Here is a 23,781-nt window from a genome sequence, read left to right as displayed (position 1 = left end):
GTCGAGACCTTGGCGTATCAGCATGTAATCAAATCCAGTTTGATCCGTCACCCTGACGGTTGTGTGTGACTTCATTACAGTACCATTTTCCATCATCTATGTCCAGATAAAGCATCCATTTTTGTGATTTATGCCTCAACTTTCAAGTGCATTTGTGGTCTATCCTGCTCGCCTCTTGCTCTGTTCATTTTCACATCTAACTCTATAATGTGACAATCAGACACTGTATCCAAAGATCCAAACTTCCTTCTTCCTCTCCTTGTTTCTCTGTAAGAAATTAACTTCTCCTTTTATCCTTTCCTTTTTGGCAGTACTATATGCATTTAATTATCTGTGAGGACAGGAAGTAGGACGTGGCAGAAATACATTCAACATAATTGCACTTTTTCATTAACCTTGTGCAAATATGTTCTCAGTACATTAGCTGAGGGACAATTTGTGTTAAAGTTTGTGTTTGAGAAAGGGGACAATGTCACGTCAGGATAAGATGAACCAAGCTTCTTCTGCATTCTGTTATCAGCAGATACCTTTAATACCCTGAGGGTTAGAAGAAACACAAGCTCAGATATGATTCAGAGTCTTGACGTAAAGAAGCAGTTGTAGAGTTATAATATAGAGAAAGTGATGTATTGTTGAACTACCCAGGAGTGGCACTGCAAGGTACTAGAAACACAGAATAACAAAATTACACTACACAACCAAACAAACCGTAGTGGTAAATGTTTCTTTTTTGTCTTCAGGGAATGAACCACGAACCAAAATGACAAAACTTTAACAAAGAAACCTCTTCAATGAAATTTTACCCTTCATGAGTGTAGGCTGTTTCACTAGTGCCATGATATGTTTCATGTGGCCATCAAGTCTTTGCAGCTCACTCAAATGAAGCATGCTTTATGTCAGAACCAGAGGTTTGCATTATACGTTCTCGTTGTCTGTCATTTTGACGGACAGGGTTGTAAAAATTCTGTCATGATCTATTATTACCCCTCATTTTAATTTTCAGGATAATGAGACCGTCTTTAATAGCTTTAATTCTCAAAAACAGCTTGATCACGAATAACATTTAATATGAGAACAAATGTAGAGACTATGCATTTTTCAAAGGCATGGAGAGAAAAGATTAACAGGCACACCAACTGTGCGGTCACTTTATGTGTCAACACCACATGAAGTAGATGATTTTATTTTCTGGAGTGACAGTGGAGGACGCTACAAGGCTGCTCTCAACGTGCAGCCGTCTTCTAGTGCCTTAACAGGCAAATATGAACAATGCAATTTTACAGAATTTTAATGGATCTCAGCTAACCTAGCATAAATTCAAAACATCTTCCTAGTCTGCATGGACTTAACTGGGTCCTGCTTACTTCAGTATAAACAAACTAATATAGTGAGTGAGTGAAAGATTGTGTTCGTAGTTAAAAAAAAACAATGTTGCTTGTTGGTAGGAAACACGATGCAAACTAGGGCTACACGATATGGACAGAAATTGTGATAAGAAAATGATTAATGACACATATTATATATTTTTTGCTATCCCTTTTGCTGCTGTAAAAATACAAATGTCCCTGTTGTGGGACTAATAAAAGGCTAATCCTATTTTATCTTGTTGGGGTCTGTACCAAAGAAACATGTTTTCTTACATCTCGAGAACAAGATTTGTGGGCCAGGGCATCCCCGCAGCACTACACTACTTCATTATGTTGTTTCGTCGCATTGATTTGGTTATTACACTTGGCCATATTGCGATTTTGAGACTTTTTCTATTAATTGTGCAGCCCTAATACAAACTGTGGGGTCAAAGTCAAAATGTTCACTCAAGCATTTGCTACAACCTTCCCTCTGTTGCTGTGCTGCAACAGCATCCTGCTACTTTGACCTTGGTGTCTGAGAGCTGTTTTTGCAAAACCACAAGATGTCTCTTATCAGGAACACACAAACATCTGTTGTTCACAGTGTTTGAACAAACAGCTAATGCTGTTGTTTTCCTAGCGAGGACGGTACTTTTTTATCTGTGTACCCTTTTGCTATATCGTGACAGCATGCCACTGAAACATTTTCTGCATACGCCTTCCTCATACTACATAGGACAGAGACGAGTGTGTCGGACACAAATGGTGGATTGAAAGAGGTTGGCCAATGTCAGAGTTAACATGATGTGTTACCCCATCACAAGGACTTTTCCTATAAGTGAAGTGTCTGTTCTGTAGGGGTGAGGCAATCATCAGCCTTAACACAACGCAGTGTCCTTACAGCAGCTCTGCTCTTCTTCATCACTCTCTCCTCGGATACAAGGTCACTTTCTGTGGCTTCATTTTGTACCTCATTTACATTTACTTAACCTGAGGGGTTCAACACAGCTGGACAAACAGCGGTTCAAACCTCCATTCCCCCCATGCTGCCATGCAGAATGCTGTTCAATAATCTATGGACTGGCTGTCAAAATGGCTCTTTTTCTTTCTCTGCATAGAAGACTTAATGTATAATGAGACGAGAATTGTAAATGACTTTGCCAGAATCATAATGAGCAGTGGACAGCTTGGTCTTTCCCTCAAATGCCCCTTTAATCCCCTCAGTTGCCTGAGAGCAAAGAGTCTACAAACCATTTCTCGTGCTGATGGTTGAACATGGCTTTCCTTGTCAATACTCCTATAAAACAGATCCTCAGGCCAGACAAATATGCATAAGATAATACCAGAAATTATAATCACTGTCCCCCCAGAAAATCCACTTGTGTTACATTTCATAGGCTTTTCAGAGACATTCCCGTCTAAAGAGTCAGGGGATATAATTCAATTTCACCACTTATTCTGTGACCCTTTTATATTTTGTGGGGAAAGTGAAAAGTCACAGCCATGACATTGTCACTTCTGGATATTTGCCTTCATAGCTCGACCACCCACTGTTTACACACCAAAAATAGACCACTTTGTGTATACCTAAGCTGTACATCAAACACAACAACACGCCCGACACAATGCACACAGGACTGTCAATGACAGTGACAGAGCTCTGTACCTTTTTGTCGCTCAGTCCAGAGACCGTGTCGATGTATTGCTCCTGGATCATGAAAGCCGCCAGGTTGGCTGTGTAGGAAGCAAGGAAGATGACAGCGAAGAAAGCCCAGACCAGGACCATGATCTTACTAGTGGTGCCCTTCGGATTCTCAATGGGGACAGAGTTGTTGAAGACGATTCCCCACAGCAGCCACACCGACTTCCCAATAGTGAAGGTGGGACCACCGGGATCTAGAGAAGATGAAGAGAAGACAGGACTCAGTATCAGTCTGTACATGGTGGACAACGAAATACACTCATCCCTCTACCTAACCCCCAAAACAAGTTTGTCCTTGCCCTCCAGAATGGCCCATATAATTTTTCCAAAAATAACTAGAGCTTTTCACGCCATGGACTTGTTAAGGTTATTGGAATATCACCTTTGAGGCTACAAAGACTCTCTGGTGGGGCGCTTTTTAAATCCAAGTGTTACGATGGTACAGAGCTCCATCCAGTGGACCGTGGCATCGTTCATTGGCCCAATCCTACTGCCTATTTCGTTTGTATTTTGTAGGGCTGTGATTGATTCATTATTGATTAATCTGTCTGCAAGTCTATAAAGTCTGAAATAGAAAAATGCTTATCACAATTTCTCAGAGCCCAAAGTGACGACTTACAGTCCAAAACCCAGAGACTCTTTATTTACTGTCATAAATGACGAGGAACGCAGAGTTTTGATTGAACTGAGGTGTCTGTCTGAGTGCCGGTGTTGTGTCTGAGAACAAGTCAAGCTTCTGAAATTTTGACAAAAGCTGGATTGAGTTTTTTTCATTGTCAGCCATCATGTAGGAAGAAATTAGATCCAGAAGCAGTTGACCTTATTGGTGTCGTATTTTACTGCAAATCAGGATGTGTCAGTGTCAGTATTACAATGAAGAGATCATACACCCTCAACTTGAAATCAAATGTCAGTTGTCAGCAGACTGACTCGTGGAAGACAATAACACAAACAACAGGGAAGCAGCTGTCTTGTCAGCTTGTCTGAAGGATGACACAGTTCAGGTAAAACTCATTTACATGTCTGAACTAAAATGCGTACAACCGATTTAATATCCTTGTTCTTCAATAAGAACCTGTCATATTTGACCTTGTAGTTAATTTTGCCATCGTATATGTCATGCATCCTAAAATACATTAAGACGTAAATCAGAAGCTGAGCCAGGAGCGTAGCCCCTTTTGGCCTTTCTCCATCCATTATAAGATGTTTTATAGACCACATGGCTCTGAGATGAAACTGCAGTATCTCAATTTTCCAGGCATTGATCCAATATGTGGCCTCTGTAAATAGGCTTGGATTTCATATGTTCTCTGAAGCCTCTGGAGGCCTGTAAGACTTCTGTATTTATTGCCTCTCTCTGGAAGTTCAGGGATGCCAATAATAGAATAAATTGATTTAAGTACAAACATTAATTTGCTGCTTTGCTTCAAATTTGTAGTCTGAAATATGTTACATGGTACCTCAACCTGAAAACAAACATGTAAAATGGGTGTTTGTGTTTTGAATTAGTCAGAGTTCAAACACATTAAAATGTAAGTTGGAGAGCAAAGCAGTATGCCAGATATAAACAAATGCAAAGAAGCCAAGCAACTCTGTAATTTAACACTATCAAGCTAACTAAACTAACTAACACTAACACAATTCACTGTTAACAGACAACCATGGTTCTCTGACTTGTATGTTTAATTCTGGCAAAAATGCAAATCGGTACTTTCATTTCATTGCTGTTTTAATATGTACTAAAATCCTGACGAAATTCTAATTTAAAGGCCAAATAATCCCAGTTTACATTTTTATTTTCAGGTTTATTTAGCACATGCCAGTTCACAACTGGATTGTGAAAAAGTTGTGTTATGTTTAGCAATAGTTATTTGATCAATTGCTTTCATTGTAGTACTGGTATCCCCATAGAATATGTTATCTTCTATTCTTTCCAGTGTGCTATTCTTCAACATTATTATCTAATGATGCAACTTTCATAAAATATGTCAGCTTAGGGTTGTTGAAGGAGGGAAAACCTATATAGAGAGCTTATTGTACTTTCACACGGACCTCCACTGATCCAAAATCATCCCTGATCTGATCTACAACCACCTGTAGTGTGTTTCTGCCACATAATTGTCAATATATTGACTTTGCTCTCTGGAAACAGCTGTCTTTGTTTTTCTCTTTGAGTTAAAAACTGAATGAAATAAAACACTGCTTTTCTACAGTATAAAGACATCTACTCTAATGTTGAATTATCAGATAGCATTAGTTTTATATGTGTGCTTTAAGCTACAATAAACAAAAAAAACACTATTGCCCGACTATTGCCCGACTTCTACCATGTTGGATGGAGGGCGGTGAGACCCACCTTTTGCAGTGACCAGGCTTCGGTTGTACCCAACTGGACTGCAGTATTCAAAGACAAAGACTGTGATGGCCACGACAGTCAGACACATGACGAACATCATCACCCAGACCGCCGGACTGTACGGTTCTACAGGGACGGAGGACATAGGTCACAATCAAGAGTCAAACTTCATCTGTTGGCAGTGATGAAGAAAACTGGGTAAACTTAAACAAAGACGAACGATCAGCATTAAAGACAGCCAAATCTGTTTATAGAGCATACTGTAATTTTCAATTTCCTGAAGGTGCAATATTCAACATATCTGCCCTCAGGTTTTTTTTTTTTAATGTGATTTGATTTTCATTTTATTTTATTTGTCAGGGACCTTGCCCATTGATCAATAAAACAGCTGTAAATTAGCCAGAAGGCAAACAGGGCAAATTTTCACCTTGGCCAAAGATTGACATACACATTACCCAAAAAATGAAGCAAAATAAAACATAATATTAATTAGAAAAATAAAAAAATAATTAAAAAAAACAGAAAACAAACAACAATTAAAATAAAACAGACTTATTATGAACTTAATACAGTATATATAAATAAGATTCAGGATAAAATTACCAACATTATACACAAATAAAATACAAACAGAACCGAATTACAAACAGAATTGCACATTATTATACATGTGTATTGCAGTGTATTTTTTAAACCATTGAGATAATCACAATTTCTTGTTAAAAAAAAACATGTAATATGTATTGGGTGGACCTAAATTATGTGCTGGTGCACCTTAATGAAAACGCACCAGTGCAACCAGTGTGAAAAATTGGTCTGGAACCACATATAAAATGACAATGTTTAAAGATTAACCAGTCGGGAGGTAACAGGAGAGGAAGGGAGTACTTTGCAACAACGATCCCTGACTGGAAGCAACCAGTGCCATTGCAATCACATTATACAGCATGCAGCTAAACCACCAGGCCTCCACAATGCTGTGTTGATACCTCGAGCGTATTTTTTCCAAGCAGAGGCACAACCAGCCATATGTCTTCATTACTTCAGAGAAGCACAGAGGAGTTTCTCACCTAAAAAGGCAGATGGTGAGACAGTCCCGTTACTTCTGGCCACCATCACACTGATCCCCGTCTCCACAAACGGCACTGAGAAGTCAATAATCTCAGAGCGCTCTTCGTTTATGGTCAGTGAGCCGATGGCCATGTCCGCCCGCTTGTAGAACACCTGTGGCAGGGGGAAAGTCAATAGAGATATTTTTTGGTTGAGATGAAAGTGCAAATGGAAAGCGGATGTTTGTCTGGCGCTATCATAAATCGGACCCTGTGTAGTAGTGTCGGACATAATGCTGGACGTCCACCGCTGACCTTTGATAAATCTCATCTATCAGTGAAGTCATCACACTCGGCCTCCGTCCCCGAGGGTGATATATTGTCTGATTCCTCCAGCGCCCTCCCGGCAGCCAGGCGGACACAACTGAAAAGCCTATCCTGATGTTATCTTGCCTTTTTTCACCACCGCATTGTAAAGCAGGATCCACTATCTAATCCATCTCTAATCCACTAGATGGTATTTCAGCATATAGCACAATGCCTATTATATAAGTCGTCTGTTGACAATATATCACAAGCAGGAAGTGAAACTAATCGCTCCGGGCTAAAGGTGACTGGGGCTCAGGCTGAATAGGAAGTGATGCTATTCTCGCTAATGTCAGAACCTGTCCCTACAGTACAGTTCAAAAGCCCCAGTGACTGCTTTTCCAGCCTTTTCTGCCACACCACACCACTGTTTATCATACTGATAGAGGGCTGGTAGATTTACAGTCCAGACACTCCGCCTCATGCAAGCCATTAGCTCTCCTATGAAGGTTGATGCCTCATTGAGCACAATAGCCTTCCTGTTGGTGAAAAAAACAGGGAAATAAAAGACCAACTAATGTTGTATCCTCCAACTCCTCAAGAGGAGGGCCGGCAGGAGGATCCTGACTGTAGAGATTATTCACAAGGACACCTGCTCCTCCTTTTTGTACAACAGTCCCTCCCTCACTCACCACACTGACCTTGGTACCTTTTCATGTACTCATTAATCTTGACTTCAGATTGCTTTTCCTTTTTATTTTTTTGCCCACAGCAGAAAAAAAGAGTCTTGTCTGAGGTTTTCACTCTCGTGTTATTGATTGCACACACAATGTTTTAATTATAATCAAGGTAAAGGTGGGCGGTTTTAGATCGCAGACACCTTCAGTCACAGAGATCGTGGTGGAACCACAATGAGTCAATCAATGCGTTATACTCTCATCACATACAATAGTAATAAACCAAAAAAATCAAGAAAAGTTCAAATTCAAGATTTATGCTCTGGTTTCTGAGCACTAATAAAAATACACTATTACACAAATCTTGACATTATTGGAAATGGCAGTGGAGATTAGTGAATATTTGCATGTACATAGTATTTTCTTAAGAAGGTCTAATCATATTTTTTATATGTTTTGTTACCTCGATATGAATATTGCGACAGTATTGTTGGAATGTTTCTGCTTTAAACTGCCATGTTTCGGCTTGACCTAATAATAATATCCATAATAAAAAAGATTTCCTTCCTGCTTCTCATTCAAGTCAAATTTGAACAATTTGCCATGCTTCATCAGCGATCTCGATACTCCTGCCTGAATAACCAAGCTTTCATTAGCCTCTTTTACAAGCATGTTTACCTCCCAAAGGAGTTTGAAAGGTCCAGATGTTTTTAAGGAATGATGCGATCAAGCTGCGTTATAGCAAATAAAAGCTTTTTTTGGTTTCTGGTTTAAAAATCCATCTCCTGCAAGTACCCCCAAGTGCAATACTACCCTTCAAAAACTCAAATTTCAGGAGTTATTTATAAAAATGATTTGCATTTTGAGGAATATTTCCCTTGGTTTGCTGTTCATGAAAGTTTCTGTGTGCAATGAGATCAGCATATTCAGTGTTTGACATGCAAGGCCATGGATGTAGCTGTAAAAGACTATCTAACATTTGATCAGTCAGATGACCTTAAGACTTGAATCACTGATTACGGGAAGGCCTTACAGATCCACACGTGTCTTCTGATTTAAGTCATCAATAATGTTTTTTCCTCAAAAATAAATCAATATCTCGCACCCTAATGGTGAATATTCAGTCCAGGCTGTTTACAGCATGATGAAAAGCAACCGACAGAGAATTGACCTCATTCATAATCTTGGCGATGTCACTGTGTCGACGTCCTGAGTGAAGCTGGACTGCTGCCGTGGTAAACTAGCCTTGTGGTTGTTCTTACCTCTCCGATCATCCCGTTCCAAATGCCTCGCACCAGCTTGCCGTGCTTGCCGTTGGTGACCAGGTAGAGGTCGTAGGAAAACTTAATGGTGCGAGACAACTTCTTCAGGATGTCGATGCAGAAGCCCTTACAGCACAGCTTTGTGTACGGCTCGGTGTGACCCACGATGCTAAAAGATAAAGAGAGACAAAAACAGAGAATATGATGGTTCTGATCATCACTAACAACAACATGAACATATGAAGATATTATCTCTGCCAAGGAGGTTGTGATTTGATCTTTTGGCTGGTTTGGCAGCAACAAAAAAGATGGATTTCCACGAAACTTGGGTAGAGGATGAGTCTTTGATTTGGGTTAAAAAATCTGGCGCATTTAGTTATTTGATATTGGATTTTGCTAGATTGAAGGAGAAGGTTGGGCCCAGGTGGAGGTATGTGCTCGACTGAGTATTGTAGTTCTTTAGGGATTTTATTTGGAGGTCAGTGTAGTGTCTTTCCTGCTCCGTCTCTTTGAGAACTGGTTTCTTTACATTATTGGTTTCTGTTGCTCTCGACTGCCCAGTTCTCATTGTTATAGATGATGCCATTAAACTCTCATTATATGTTATCAATTGCAGGAAGATCACCAATTATTATATCCAATATATTGTTTGAATCGTACCAGAATACCACTGTAATCAAAAGTCATAATTGAGTGTAATATATTGACCAGTATTTAGACGTGTTGGTTGGTATCTGCAAAGATGAGAAAAGATAACCTTCAACAGTCCACTACATTTTAGTTTGTTTTTTATTTCTGTGTCACGCCAAACATCTGGCCCATCCCACAAGGGATTAAGACACTGCTGTTTTAGAAAACAAGTATCTTCCAGTAATACATGTATGAAAACAAAAGACGGAAGTTAATAGCAGAGCTGTAATGATCAAAACACCCGTATGATTTAATAAAAAGCAAAGTAGTAAGGATGAACTTAATTAAAGAATATATCTGGTGTAATATGTGTCTTATAATGCAAAATAGTTGACGTCATCTAAGCCACTGTATTGGATTTATTTTTAATAATAGTGCTGATACCTCACTGCCTCATCACTTTAGACCTCATATATAAAAACAGTACTTTTTCCAATATCTTCCAAAACAGAGAAATATGAACATGTTTTTTTTTATTTTTATTTTTTAACAAAACCCAGCTATAAACAACAGAAAACCCCCCAGAAGATTTTAAATGTTAAATTACGTTGAAATCCAACGGCAAGACCACAAGACCTTTTTGCCGGTCATTTTTCAGGCACCAGTGTCGTACATTTGATATTCTAGCATCTTATTTGCTGCTCTTCTTTTTTCATTAAGACGGTAGATGATGAGTCTTTGGGTCTCCATGTTGCTTCTTTTGTCCAATCTAAAGACACCACTTTGGATTCTAAGAAACCCAAAGTAGGTGATGGAGGTGTGGAGAGGACCAACCATCTCCTCAACATCGAGGCCTGGGATCCAACGTTAGGAAAAAAATGGGGGAGGGGGGTTTGCAGGTGGGAGAGTTGGAGCTACTCTACGGGCTTGCGCACTGTGTCGCGGCCCCAACAGATGGACGGACAGCTGGGCGGACAAAACAAATCCGACATAAATTAATCACAAACAAACAATGTCAGACAGGAGTGGAACTCGTTGCTGAATTATTTGGACTGGACAACGGCATCTTGTCCACAGCAACCAGTCTTAAAATGTTAACTTAGGAGTAGTAAAATGAGTACTTGATGCATCAGTATGTCAAATTACTTCAAGTCAAGTCGCAAATCATTAAAACAGAAACTCAAGTCCACTTGAGTCCAAGTCACGACGATTTGAGTCCACTTGAGTGTGTTACTGTGCGACTTTGTTGTTTTAACATGATAGTTGGGATCCGAACTAACCCTTTCAGATGTTTAGTTTAAAATTATACAAAAGAGGAAAGCATCAAATCATGAATAAACATCAAATGTTTCGAATTTGTGCTAGAAAAATTGGTTTCAGTGAAAATGGTGTGTGTTTGATGAGTAAATAACATGGTTTCTGATCGGCCTTTAGTGGAGAAACATTGGTGTCGTTTTTGTAAATGAAGTTAATTTTAGAAGTGCTTGTTAGTTGTTTCTTTGTATTGCTTCTAATCTTAAGATTAAGACCACATTACCCATAAACACCTTCCACCCCTCAGCCTCACTTTACTGATGAGGATAAATCAAGCTCTCAGATCATGACTGCTCTAATAATAGCAGCCTCTTTTTCTTTTTTTACCATGCAGCACCTTCATATCCAAACTAGTAGCATGGCATCTAAAATGCAGGATAGAGTCTGGCAGACTGCCTGTTCCGTCTGTCTCTTGTTTCTGTAAAGTATCTACTGCTGTGTAACCGTTAATCTTATATTGCTTTTAAAATGCTACACGTAGGCACCTTTACGTCCCGTCCCTTTGTTTCAAAGACCAAACAGTTCGACCCAGACTTGGATGAGGTGTGGACTACTAAAAGTATGCTAAACCCTTTTAATGAGGACACACGCCTATGTAATACTCACCACATGCAAACAGAAAACCTGGTATACCTGCTTTCATACAGTACTGATCTTCAGACAGAGCACGCAGCAGAAGCTAAACGGACACTTTCAGGCTCAGCATACCAAGTAAAAGAGGCTGACGTAAGGGCTGAAATCAATTCCCCTTACTTATCAGCAGGATTATCAGGAACTTGGGGATGAAAATGTCCTTCAGTCTCACATTAACTGGATGACGCCAGTGATGTGAGTCAGGACGAGGGGAGAAAACAAGTCCAGTGCCTTGTAAAACATCTTCTACTCTGCTCGGATTTAGAGAAAAGATGTCTTTTATCAAGCAACAACATTAACTGAAGTGTGAGGATTTTCTGCTCATCTTCGCTTTATGTTGTTATTCTGGACTGTTGAGCAGATGAAACAAGTCATTTGGAGATGTCTCCTGTGTTTTCTTCCTTATTTACAGACAAAATGATTGATCAGTTATTCACAAAAAATAATCGATTAATTACTCCAGAGCCTGACTAACCCTCTTATTTTATCCAGAACCACTTAATCCCTTCACCTCTGACATTAAGGTGTATTGTGCATAAATAAGTCTCTTTGAAGGGCAAAATAACTCAATTTGATTCCTAACAGATGCTGCTCATGCTCCTCAGTCTGCAGTGATGCTCATGATTAATGCATTGACCGGACTACATGATCATTTTTGTCTGAAATGGTCCCAGTGTCAGATTAGCAATCATAGAGTCATACATAGTTGTTGTGTCTTGGCTAAGAGACAGACTACAAGTTGGATCCTGACCAATCATAGCTTGCCGTCTGCCAGGAACCGACTTCACTATTCCACTTGACAGCACCAACAGCATCTCTCCGCTTTCATTTCGTCATGTTTACCGCTGTGTGCATCGGCCAGTATCACTGAACACATCATAGGCGAGAAGAGAGAGAGAAGGCAACAAAACATTTTGACAGATTTGTGTTTTTGTCAGGATGTCGTGAGGTGACACAGACGCTACATTGGCTGTCGTCCACTATGTCACAAACCATTACACATGATAAAATGAGCAGTTTTGCCTGCCACTTTTTTTTTTTCATTCACAGTGCCTGACTTCTTCTTTTGGGTCGGGCCATCAATGGACTCGTATCATGTAGTCCAATCCTGGGATCAGAGTAAGAAAAAAAAAAACCTAATGTTCCTCTATTGTTGCAGAATAGAAGAAAATCGATGCTTTTAGTTTAGAAATGTTGACTTCTTGCACTGATATGCTCGAAAAAGCTTTAAAATCTCTAAAAAGTTATAATATCAGACAATATATATTCTAATACCAATATATCTGTGACAGGCCAATGCTGTCCGATAATATCGGTCTAGCAAAATGAAGGAAAAATGAGGCGTTAAATTGGCTGCTTGTGCTGACTGGTTTGAAAGAAAGTCAGCAGGTTATGATTCAAGTTTTTGAGTTCTTTGTGTGACAAAACACAAAGGTGTTGTAAATGACCTTTGAAAGGTCAGAATTTGCACTGGTGGCTGGTGATTCATATTTGAGAATAATCTGGTTAAGTAATAACATAAATCAATTGTTGCAGATGAACTTTACAACACTGATACAGGCCACTGCACCTAGAAGACCCCCTTGTGTGGTGAGGCAGAGCTTTCCCATAAATGAAGGCTCTACTTAGTTTAGGAAAAATCTATTTCTAAAGCTCTTAAAGTGTCAGAGTGTCTGACTTTACTTGATGTGAGCTTGGCAGCGAAGTTTAGACAAACTTGACGATCCGTTCTGTTTATACTCATCTGCAGAGAGGTTACGGTCCACCATTAAACGTCTATTTGCTTTCAGAGAAACCCAAACAGACACACCTCTATAGCATATAAGGCGGGCAGTGTGAGGTGATGCGGCAGCGAACTAGTGAGCCATGGGCGCAATGCAGAGAGCACTAATGACACGTCACCCCTAACCTCCCCCACACCTTCAGTCTAATGGACTCTGCACCCACACATCAGGACCAGAAGGCAATGAGACGGACAGGCGGGGCATCAAGCAGGCAGAGCCGGGCCACAACAAACAGAAACAAATGAACACTTTAGAGGAAAACAAGGCTGCCACAGCAGACCGCGAGTAAACACAGTGGTCCCAACATCCCCCGTCTCACCAGATGCCAGGGTTCAAGGCTGGGCTTTAAATCGGCTGCCAATTGCATTAAAATAGGTCCTCGGGAATTGTTGCAAATGTGTGTGAGGTTATTTATTCAAAGTGTGTACATTCTTAGAATAATGTTTCCAAGCTGCTCTGTGGATGGTGACAGGCAGCAGTTATGGCAGTGTGTGTGTGTGTGTGTGTGTGTGTGTGTGTGTGTGTGTGTGTGTGTGTGTGTGTGTGTACACTGTCAGTGGCCATCTGTGTGGTTGTGGATTTCTGTATTCGTGTTCTAGAAAGTTTAAAGACAACACTCTCATTGCGAAGCCCTTAAAATATTCACCTCTTAAAAAAAGTTGCAAAGCTGCACAAAGCAATTTTTCTTCTGAAAACTGTGATATTAAACCAAATTCTCACTCTCCCAGTTGTGGTGCTGCAGATTTGCCAAAATTGAAGAATCTGAAATTCAAAGTGTTCCCAACTGCTGCGACCAGAGGAGCTCACAAAATGAATTGCAGGGGGTTTACTAGATAATACAAATGGTGAAGAAATAAAGTTGTTTTTACCGAACAAAACGATTATCCTAGTTAGTTTATTTAAATTGTGCCGAAGAAAAGAACAACTGCATCGCAAAAGTATAAAAAGTTTGAAGTCCATCTGAAGGCACCCAACATCATTCACTTGGGTATGACCAGGTCTGCTGGACCACAACTATCTGTGATGTAGCATTTTATGCTAATACACGGCTAAGTGCTGTACCCATAGATTCATAATAGAAATAGATACCGAACGCAACGATGGCGCCTATGCAGTCCAGTAAGAATTGCTCGCCTGGCACATACGACAAAAAAAAAGTCTATCTTCCAGGTTTACTTACTGTTGATGCGGCCCACTGAATATATGCAGTAGTGTTTCTAACGCTGGCCCCCATTATTGAGTCCCTTCTCAGCCCACTGACTTTGCATTGTAATGACGTCACCGATTATTAAATCAAATTTCTTGGCTCATACTCAGATTTTGTTCTTTTTTAAAACAGTGGGAAAAATGGGAAAATGCTTCTTGGGGTGCAAGGGAATGTTTTACCGTGGCCACTGAGCAAAATTGTGATCAGCGCTGGCAGCACTACTGTATCCTATCATGTCTAAATAGTAGATAAATGGCTGTACCGCAAAAACTGGCCGTCTAATTGGTGGGGCCAGCGGATTTTGTTGTCTAGGTGTAGTTACTCTTCATTTTAAAGTTTGTTTTCGGGCATTCCTGAAAGTAAAGCTGTGTATTTTCATTAACCTGGGGGCCTGTTGCATGGCATAAACATGGTGAGCGTTTCCCTTTGCAATGCGAAGTCTTAATAACAGCTACTTCACACACATGCCCTGACTCAGGTGCCTTGTAGGCCTGTTGGGGAATCAGAATTCATGAGGGCTTGCAAGTACAGCTGTACTGTGGACCAGTGGTGAGTACGATTTCTATCTGTGTGCCTAAACATTAAAATACTACACTATCTGTACACGACTATATGTGCAGTATACTGACATCACATGAGATGATTTAACTACAGTTTTTAAGCATTCATTTGTGAATCAATCGATGTGTAGAGCTTATTCAATGCAGGTTTGTGGTGCTGTGCACTTGGTCCTGTTGCTCTGAGACTCAGGGGAACTCGTCTACCGCTGCACTCAGTCTCAGCTTTAATTAAATCAACTTATGATCTAACTCCCATTGAACACAGCTAATGTATGATGACATTATCTTCCCAGGTCAATACCACCCTTCACCAGGGCATTACCTCTAAATTAATCTCCTCCAACGCACTCTCAGGGAGAATAGTCTCCCTGCAGTACAAAAGCAGTGAGGAAGAGAGCTCAAGACTTTTTTTCTGATCCCTCTGGAGAAACATGTGAGACTCAAAGGGAAGAGCTGGTGTTAACTGCTTTGTGCCGCTTTAGCCAAGTCTGAGCCGGCCACTGGTGGCTGTTTGTCAGGCCTCTCTGAGGACGAATGAGGGAGCTGCACAGATGGTGTACTGGGCAGGCTGAATGTATGGGATTGAAGGGGCTGAGGAATTGAAATGGAGGACCTGCATGACAAATGACTCCCCATTTACAAAGCGCTGATGTGCGTCTAAGTTGTGGACATGTTGAGTGCTGTGGGGAACTTCACAGGAGATTCAGATAAGGAAAGGTCACCCTGCATTGCTGATTAGGAAACACAGTTCTCAGCTTGGTTTCAAACAGAGGCTGATTGATGAATTGGTTGACTGATAATATAAATAAATCAGTGTTGGCACGTTTGCCGTGAGTAACAAGAGATTGCACTTCAGAAATACCAAAGAAATGTTTGACAGTGTTGCCATTACATTGCCTGTCCAATAGAGGGCACTGACAAGTGAAGTCCATCTCAGTTTAATTCCTTATTAACCTAATGTAAGGGATGATAAATGTTCAATATTATGTATTTATGTAAAAAAAAAGTAATATCCATTATAAAATGTGTGAAACTCTTCCGCAAAATCCAGTGTCAAGCAAGCTCTAGTTTTTATAAAATTGTAAATCATCATTGAAATTATTAAGGTTCACATCAATCAACAAGAATTTTAACAATGTTAATAATTGTATGTTTTTAGTAGTTGTCCAAGAAAAATACCCAATGCTGGCTGTTTCCAACTTCTCAAATGTGAGGATTTGTTACAGATGATGAGGCTGCCAAAAGGGCGACCACGGTTCACGTCTGCGTTTTGGCATCAAGTGTGAAACCAACCACTCAATATTTAATATTAATATAATAATATAGAACTCGGGACAATTTCCAGCTGTTAGGTGAGACTAAAATCGGATATTTTTCATGGGAAGTCTGGCCATCTCCGTAAAGCTTTAAGAAACGTAAAGCTTTAAGTTATCTGTGGTTTTGCTGAAATGAACTTGGCTAACATTTATTTTGATGATTGGGTTGAAAGAGGTAGAATGATGTTCCGGTGGATTATCCCTTTTATTGATGTACATTTTAGGCCATATCACCCACCCCTTCTATAGATCCAGCCCTCGCCTCATTAGGCACAAAGATCTATCTTCAGTTCGACCGTTGGAAGCTTGGAGAAGAATCTACCCCTTCACCCTTCATTGCAACATTCATTGGTCAATGTTTCTCCTTCAGCTGACCAAAGTGCTAACTGCTTCATTGAACTGCTTATTGACTTTATCTGGTTCTGCCTTCGATTTTTTTTGTAGATCCACGAAAAGAGCCATTGTGTGACGAGGGGGAATTATGCAATTTTTATACAGGCAGGACGATTTGGTCAGCATGAATGATAAAGCACTACAGTGCTCCATAACACTCAAGGGACGCGATCTTCGTCTTCCATTCCCCTCATCTCGTTAACGCCATTGTCAGTAATGGGTAATGGCCAGCGCTTCTCTCCCCCACTAATGAACACCAATATCAGTCTCTAGGTGTTGAGGATTGATGACCTGGCCTAATCGTCCCATCTAATTGATACCCCACCATGCAGCACATATATTTTCTTGATTGGGTCACAGGGTGATCCCTGGGATATTGCACTCTGGCCAAGCAGCCTAATGAGTATCTCACCTCATTGGGTGATAAGAAGCCATGCCTGTGGTAATGGCAGGGGAAGAGCCTCTTTATCTCATACCTAATGGCACTCTCAAGTTAGATACAAAATCAATTAAGCTAGGCATGTTAACATGTGAGCCCATGTGGGAATGTACAGTGATATAAAGTGAGTTTGATTCAGATGGTTGCTTTGACTTTAGATGGTCTACGCTCAGTTTGGTAACAGAAAATGAAATCATGACTTCCGCTCCTTCAAATTTATCCGGACATGTTTGGTTTATTGACTTTCGGTTGTTATGTGGAAATTCTGTCAATCTGACCAAACATGTCTGCTAAACATGCTTGTTTTCGATCGTGAAGCTCTGTTTTCGATGAAACCACAACAGCTGATGTGGCAGTGTGTTACCAGCCGAAAGCATCAATATATAATGACCTGGGGATGAGACTCAACAATCAACTATCTTTCTCTGGAGTCGATTTTTTGGATTTTTTTTTTCAATAGCTTCCATGTCATTTGACCCATTGACTCAAATCCAATGGCAAAATGTCTTGTTATACTGGTAGAATGAGACACAACTGTTTTTATTGGATTTTAGAAGAAAGGAATTTTTTCACCTGACATTATCTGGATTACCAGAAAATAATACTGTGCCTAGAGGCAAAGATAAAGATTATCCATCTATCTTAGATTCAAAGGTAACATGTTTAACTAAATCTTCCATCTCTTCTTGCTATTTTTAGTGTAAAAACCATTCAGGTAGCAGCTTCTCATTTTCCCCTGTGCTGAGTGTTGCTTCAGTTGGTTTAAATGATAAATTAGCTCCAGCTAATTAACATTAATGCTGCAGGTAACTTGGCTGTTAACTTGTTTATGCACTTTCTGCCTGTGCTTATTTTTTATGGTGAAATACTGGAACCGACCCTTTAAGTTTTGAGTGTGTTTGCCCTCTTTATGTTGGAAAGAGACTGTTCAGTGTTGATGAGTGTCAGCGTGACTTACGCCTCCGTCTTGTTGGACTGTCGTCGGCAGGGTACAGTGTTGCTGACACATGTACCAGTCACAGGGTCCACTGCCTCCACAATGACAAAGGGCCTCTCCTCCAGTGTGGCCACCGTCAGGTGCCTGTAATCCGACACTGGCTCCAGGTAGGAGCCGTACCGTGGCCACACGGGGTATCTCATTTGCAGGATCCCCGTCTCGTAGGTCCCCACCTGAAGGAATAAGCAGTGAATCAACAGTGAATAATCTCTGCACCAAACTCCAGATGCTTACTGCTTGACTCTCATGTGTTACAGCAAGGAAAACAATGATTCTTTTGAATCCTACCACATAAATAAACAGCAGAAGATGCCAGAAACTTATTTAACTCAGCCACAAATAAAGATGAGAATCACTGAAGAAATGAGCCTTTTTGCCTCTCATATATCTCTGATGAGACTAGTGAGGACATGACCACATTACACTGTCTATCACAACCTACCATCTTAATACAGTTGTCCCCAATTCTCTGACTGTATATGTTGTTATCGCACGTCTTTGTGATTTGTGCATCTGGACTCGGTGCAGCGAGGAGAGCTTTAGTTCGACGACAGTTTAGAGGAAATTGATTTTTGGCTGACTGGGGATGTAGAGAGTGCAATTACACATCTAATGCAACCAAAGCAATTCCACCCCCTTCCATATTACCAGTTAGCTAATTTTAATTGGATGTTGTGGGGAAATGAGCGTTCAAGCAAGCTGAATATATAATCAAGATCTGGAATTAAACATTTCAAGCTCACTTATTTGAAGAAGCCGTGACCTGTTTAGTAGCACGTTCCACAAATTCACCCATCTGACTCTCTCTGTTTAAATCAGGCTGGGAAATGAAGGAGTGAAAGTCGCAGAGGACCAATTGGACCCCAATTATCCCAAAACACCAACACATTCCAGTGACTGTTAACTTTATGCTGAGTCAGACGTGGCTATTAAAAGCTGCTTTGGCTGCCATAATTCAGCAAATGAATTCCAAACAGATTTTTATATTTGCTAGCACACGGTAATGAGAAGCAGTTGTATTTTTTTTTATTTTATATTTTGCTCAGGAAACACGAACTCTCTGAGGGTCGAGCCTGTATTGTGTACTCATGATTAGACGGAGGTGATTAATTAACTAAACACCCAACAGTTTTGATGTTGTGTGATTAATATACCACCTTTTACTGAATTGATTTCGATGTTTTAATCACATGCTTTGCAAAAGCCAGACGCTTGACGCCGGTCAAGGTTGAAATGATTAAGTTGAATAATTCACAAAAAAAAATATTCAGGGATTCCCATTTACAAGGCAGTAATTAACATAATATAATTAAATCATCAAGTATGAATTTAAAAAAAGTATTAAATATTTATTTTGTTGTGGTAAAGCAAAACAAACTATACACATTACACATTTGTTATAGTTTCCAGTCCCCAGCACAACCACATTAGTTTTTAAATTAGTCTCCAGAGCTCTTTTCTGGCATGCATATAGAATTTTTCCTTTTCAGATGACATTCATGTTTGGAGTCTGAAGGAAACTAAATACTTTGATATTTTCAGATGTCGAACAATAACAATGATGCGACACCCATCATATGTGATTGTTGGACTGTTTATTCCAAACTATGTGCATTAATCTGCTGTTTTAAACGACTCCACACTTCTGGTTTCAGGCTTTCTGTAAGTTTCTGGTCCCTTCAGCCACATGAGCGAGGTGCAACACTGATGTTGGGTGATAAGGTCTGGTTTGCAGTTTGCTCTCCAGTTCATCGCATAGATGTTGGGTGGGGTGTGGGTCAGAGTCAAATTCTTCCATGCTAAACTGGGAAAACCATTTCTTTATAGGGCCGGTTTTGTTATGTTGGGATAGGAAAGGGTCTTCCCTAAAACCTAAACTCAAAATCTCAAGAAAGTTTTATCTCACATACTACTTTTTTGAATTAAACAAACCACGAACTCAGCTCCAGACCAAAAGTATGCAAAACAAGCTTTTCATGCTAATTTTGTAGCTTTGGCTTTATTTATGATTAATACAAAAACTCCTAGCCTGCATTGTGTACAAAAGTTTTATTCCATAGTTTCTAACAATAGAAATCTGGGCTTCTTTACCTTCAGGATACTGGCCTTCAAGGCAGAGTAGCAAAAACACATCTTCGCATATTCAATTGCCAAGTTTTCTTGGAAAACATGACATTTTTTTTGGGTGACCCCAAACTTTTTAGCAGTAGTGTATATATTTTTCCTTTCTCATAAATCAATAACCCTGTATCAACTGTCACTCCAATGAAATTATCTATAGTCTTGACAGGAAGCCGCTATCTTTAATCTGCGCAGTTTATCATGTGGGAATGGATGTGACACAGGTACAGGTGAGGAATATGAGATGAGAAGAGCAGTTTACTCCTCTTATCTTGTTTTCCATAGATGAATCAATTACACTTACAATTTACCTCTGCTACGAGGTCTTTGGTGCAAATGTGAGCCGATTAACATATAAACGATAGTCTGTTTGCTTCACAAACACTCGACTGTGCTGCTGTAAATGTCATTAACTTCCCGCAGAGCTAAAAAAAAAAAAAAAAAAAAGTGTCTGGACAAAATGTTTTTCCTCCCACATAATCTCTGCTGTTCATGCAGGAAGGGGGACAATCCTGTCTGATCACACCGTCAGTCACAGTGAAATGAAAAAACTGAACGTGGGGGGAAAAGAAGTGCAAATATCACAAATTCTCTCTGGATTCTTTCAGTTATTCCTCTCTGCTGCCAGTCATATTGATCAGTCTTGATGTTTACCTATCGCTCCACTCATGGGCATTTAGTCGAGTCAATCAGAATTTCAAATTTACTGAGATGAAAAACATCCTGTCCCTGTGGCTTCTCAGACTGGGAAGATCTTCATTGTTCATTCATCTCAGAAAACACAGGGAAAAAAACCCTTGTTTTTCTTTACACAGCACGTTAAAAAGTGGTGTCATGACAGAAGACTGTCACTCAGTAGCGTAGTTTGTGTTGAAAAAAAAAATCCATCGGGAAAACGCTTCAATTTGATTCTTTTCTTTGGTTTACAAACCAGCCGACGCGACTGTAATTTCAGAGTTTGTGTGTGTGTCACAGATATACAGCCAGAGAACGGCAGCTTTCCAGTCCCGTATATCACCCTGCCAGATAACAGCGATGACAGGAACACTTCCCACTCTCCTCCGGGGCTTCTTCTCTCTGTCGCCACTCTCTTTTGTCATGCTCTCACTCCATCTTCCCAAGTTACCCTGACTTTTAGATCCAGGAGGAAGTCGGAGCTGAACAATGACTCTTTTGGAAGCAGCAAATTACAGCAACTCCATTTGATAAGAGCATTGAAGCGATTTAAGTTAATAAATAGAAAGGGTGAGGGGTGTAATGCCAGTTATCAGTCTATGCAGTGTCAGGCTGAGGCTGGTTATACACAGGTGATGTATGAACGTAACAGACAGGCAGCCCGGGACATGTACAATAAGAAGGCTGGCAAAAAAGGCAATCAAAAGGTGGAATTGATTTTCAGCTCTCAGAGAAAAGACGCCAGAAGCAACAGAAAGTGAAGCACAGGAAAGGTATCGCCTCACATGAAAATCTTTCTGAAATGAGCAAAATGATGTGTGACAAAATCATTTTTTACACCCACAGAAGGTTTATGTAAAGGTCAGCGTGTTAAAAAAAGAGTGCTGGAGTCCGTGGGTGAATGAGAGGACACATTTGGCTTCAACTCACGCCAAGAAGTCTCTCTGTCAGTAACATTTATCTTTATTGTGAAAGTGTGTCTGATTGGACATGACCAACCTTATACCCAACTGTTTTGGAAACATAAATAAACCCTGTTAGGACAGTGACGTTATCCAAATCATGTTACTGTCACTGAAATTATTTAATATCAGTCTTTTTGAGTATGTTCTCTTTTTGTAGACTTGTTGGTGACGGTGTAACTCTTCCAGGAAGTTTACAGAGCCGACTTTCCTTTTTGTCTTTGATAGCTCAAAGGACGAGGATATTAAGATGGTTAAAAACCTCCCTAATCTACTGGGAGTGTTGCAGTGCAGAACAATGCCCTTCAACGTGAACAAACAACACGGGAGGCTCAGAGAAAACTGAAAAACACAGCTGCTTTTGTCTGTGTTCAGATGAAAAACAGCTCATCAGGAATACAAAATGAAAGAAAAGGAGAAAAGAAAGCTTTAGCTTGAAGGCGCTCATCCCTTTAGTCTTTGTCCTCTTCACTCCTGCATTTGTTTGTTGACTGATTGATTTAAGATTGTCTCTATTGTTGCTGCCCCGCAGTTACTGCTGTTTTATGCACTGCATTACCTAGAAGCACAAACGAAGAAGACTGGTAGAACAGTAAAAGAAAGAAACAGCTATTTTACCTCAAACTAATGATTTGCCTGCCTTCAAAGATGAACACTGCTAGTCCTACAGCTCCCCCAAATCCCTAAATGTCAAACTTTAAACACAGTTAGAGCTGAGATGAATAGTTTGTAAATCAGCCAAGAATTTTCTGTTTATGTGTATTGTTGTCTCCTGATACCTTTTGGGTTTTGGACCATTGGTCAGCCAGTTATAGCAATCTGCCCACTGCAGTTTGTAGTTATAGCGTCTGTCGTCCGACTAAAGTGCTGATCTCCAAAAAAGCAAAACGATGGTAAGGTTGGTGGGCAAGTAATGTAATCGGGGTGTGCCCACCCATGGTGTAACACTGGGAACCCAGACTACCGCATCAAGCCCACTCTTCAGTGGAGAGTACATGTAGGTACATGTAGGTACAGTAACCTAAGTGAGCGTGAGTCATCGAAATTCATTATTTGACTGCAAATGAATACACTAAAATGTCAAGTATTTTTCTTTTAAAAAACACCTGTGTCATTGGACGAGGCTGCTGTCTGCTTTCATACTCAAACTGTTTGTTTTCTCCTTCTACCATCACAGCTTCTCATTAGCTGAGACCCTTGATAGCACATTGGAAATTAATCGGATGTACCACCAGAAAACATCAATACAACATAATTAGCTTTGACACTCCTGCGGCTGTTTACTCTGAGCGTGATGTTAAACTAAACACCTTCTACTCAACCACGAGAGGAAGTGAACTCCACTCGTCTTGTGTCCACATCACATTTGCCCCCTGTGGTTAAATTAATGTTTCAATCTCCAACAAAGTCAATGAGGCGGCACACTGCTGCAAAGTTATCTGACTAAAGTGTGTGCGTGGGTTTTCTTTTAATATCTTCTGAAGAAATGGAGGGTAGGCGTCAGAGAGGTGTGTGTGAAATGTGTAGTACTGTGTGTGCGCTAAGGAGATGATCCTTCATTAAGTGGTTCATTGGTATCAGTAGAGCTCTGACTCCTCTAACTGGTCTTTACAAAGAGACCAGTGATGTATGAAATCACTCTGCTTTTAGCATGCAGGAGAAGACGTCAGTGTAACTGTAGAGCAGCTCTGGAAATAAATTTAGTGCGTGCACAAAAGCTAATTCTGCAAAAGAAAGTAATGTGTTGTGTGAAAAGCTCACCTTGTCCCACTGTCTCTCTCTGTCCAACGTGATGATGATCATGGCTGGATTCACCAGGTAACCGTTACTGTTAAAGGAGAAGTCGTTGTTTTCCCAGGTTACATTCAACATGTGCCTGCAGAGAAACAAAACACAAAGAGAGATGATTAGTGACCTAAATTTACACACTGTTTTAAGTAAGATCTGTTCAAAAACATGTCTTCTACAATCTTCTAACGCCAAAGATGTCCATCTTACTATGACATACGACGATGAACAACTGCAAATAATCCTTGAATTGAAGCGGTA

General features: G+C 40.2%; 1 protein-coding gene and 1 long non-coding RNA gene across 2 annotated transcripts in view; one reads left to right on the top strand and one right to left on the bottom strand.

The window, feature by feature from the left end:
- Positions 1–23,781, bottom strand: part of grin2ca (glutamate receptor, ionotropic, N-methyl D-aspartate 2Ca) — a 71,007-nt gene that overhangs the window by 4,836 nt on the left and 42,390 nt on the right. Inside the window, exons 4-9 of the mRNA XM_084371959.1 lie at positions 23,494–23,608; positions 17,936–18,147; positions 8,702–8,870; positions 6,478–6,631; positions 5,408–5,533; positions 3,016–3,245 (exon numbers count right to left, since the gene is read on the bottom strand). Coding sequence (XP_084228085.1) covers positions 3,016–3,245; positions 5,408–5,533; positions 6,478–6,631; positions 8,702–8,870; positions 17,936–18,147; positions 23,494–23,608 — 1,006 coding nt within the window. The remainder of the gene's footprint in view (positions 1–3,015; positions 3,246–5,407; positions 5,534–6,477; positions 6,632–8,701; positions 8,871–17,935; positions 18,148–23,493; positions 23,609–23,781) is intronic.
- LOC311268371 overlaps positions 1–23,781 on the top strand; it is a 52,552-nt gene that overhangs the window by 9,984 nt on the left and 18,787 nt on the right. The window lies entirely within an intron of this gene.

Source organism: Pagrus pagrus, assembly GCF_965226575.1.
Source record: "Pagrus pagrus genome assembly, chromosome: 13".
Classification (NCBI taxonomy): domain Eukaryota; kingdom Metazoa; phylum Chordata; class Actinopteri; order Spariformes; family Sparidae; genus Pagrus; species Pagrus pagrus.
The sequence above is the reverse complement of the archived record's forward strand: the minus strand, read 5'-3'. Positions and strand labels throughout refer to the sequence as shown.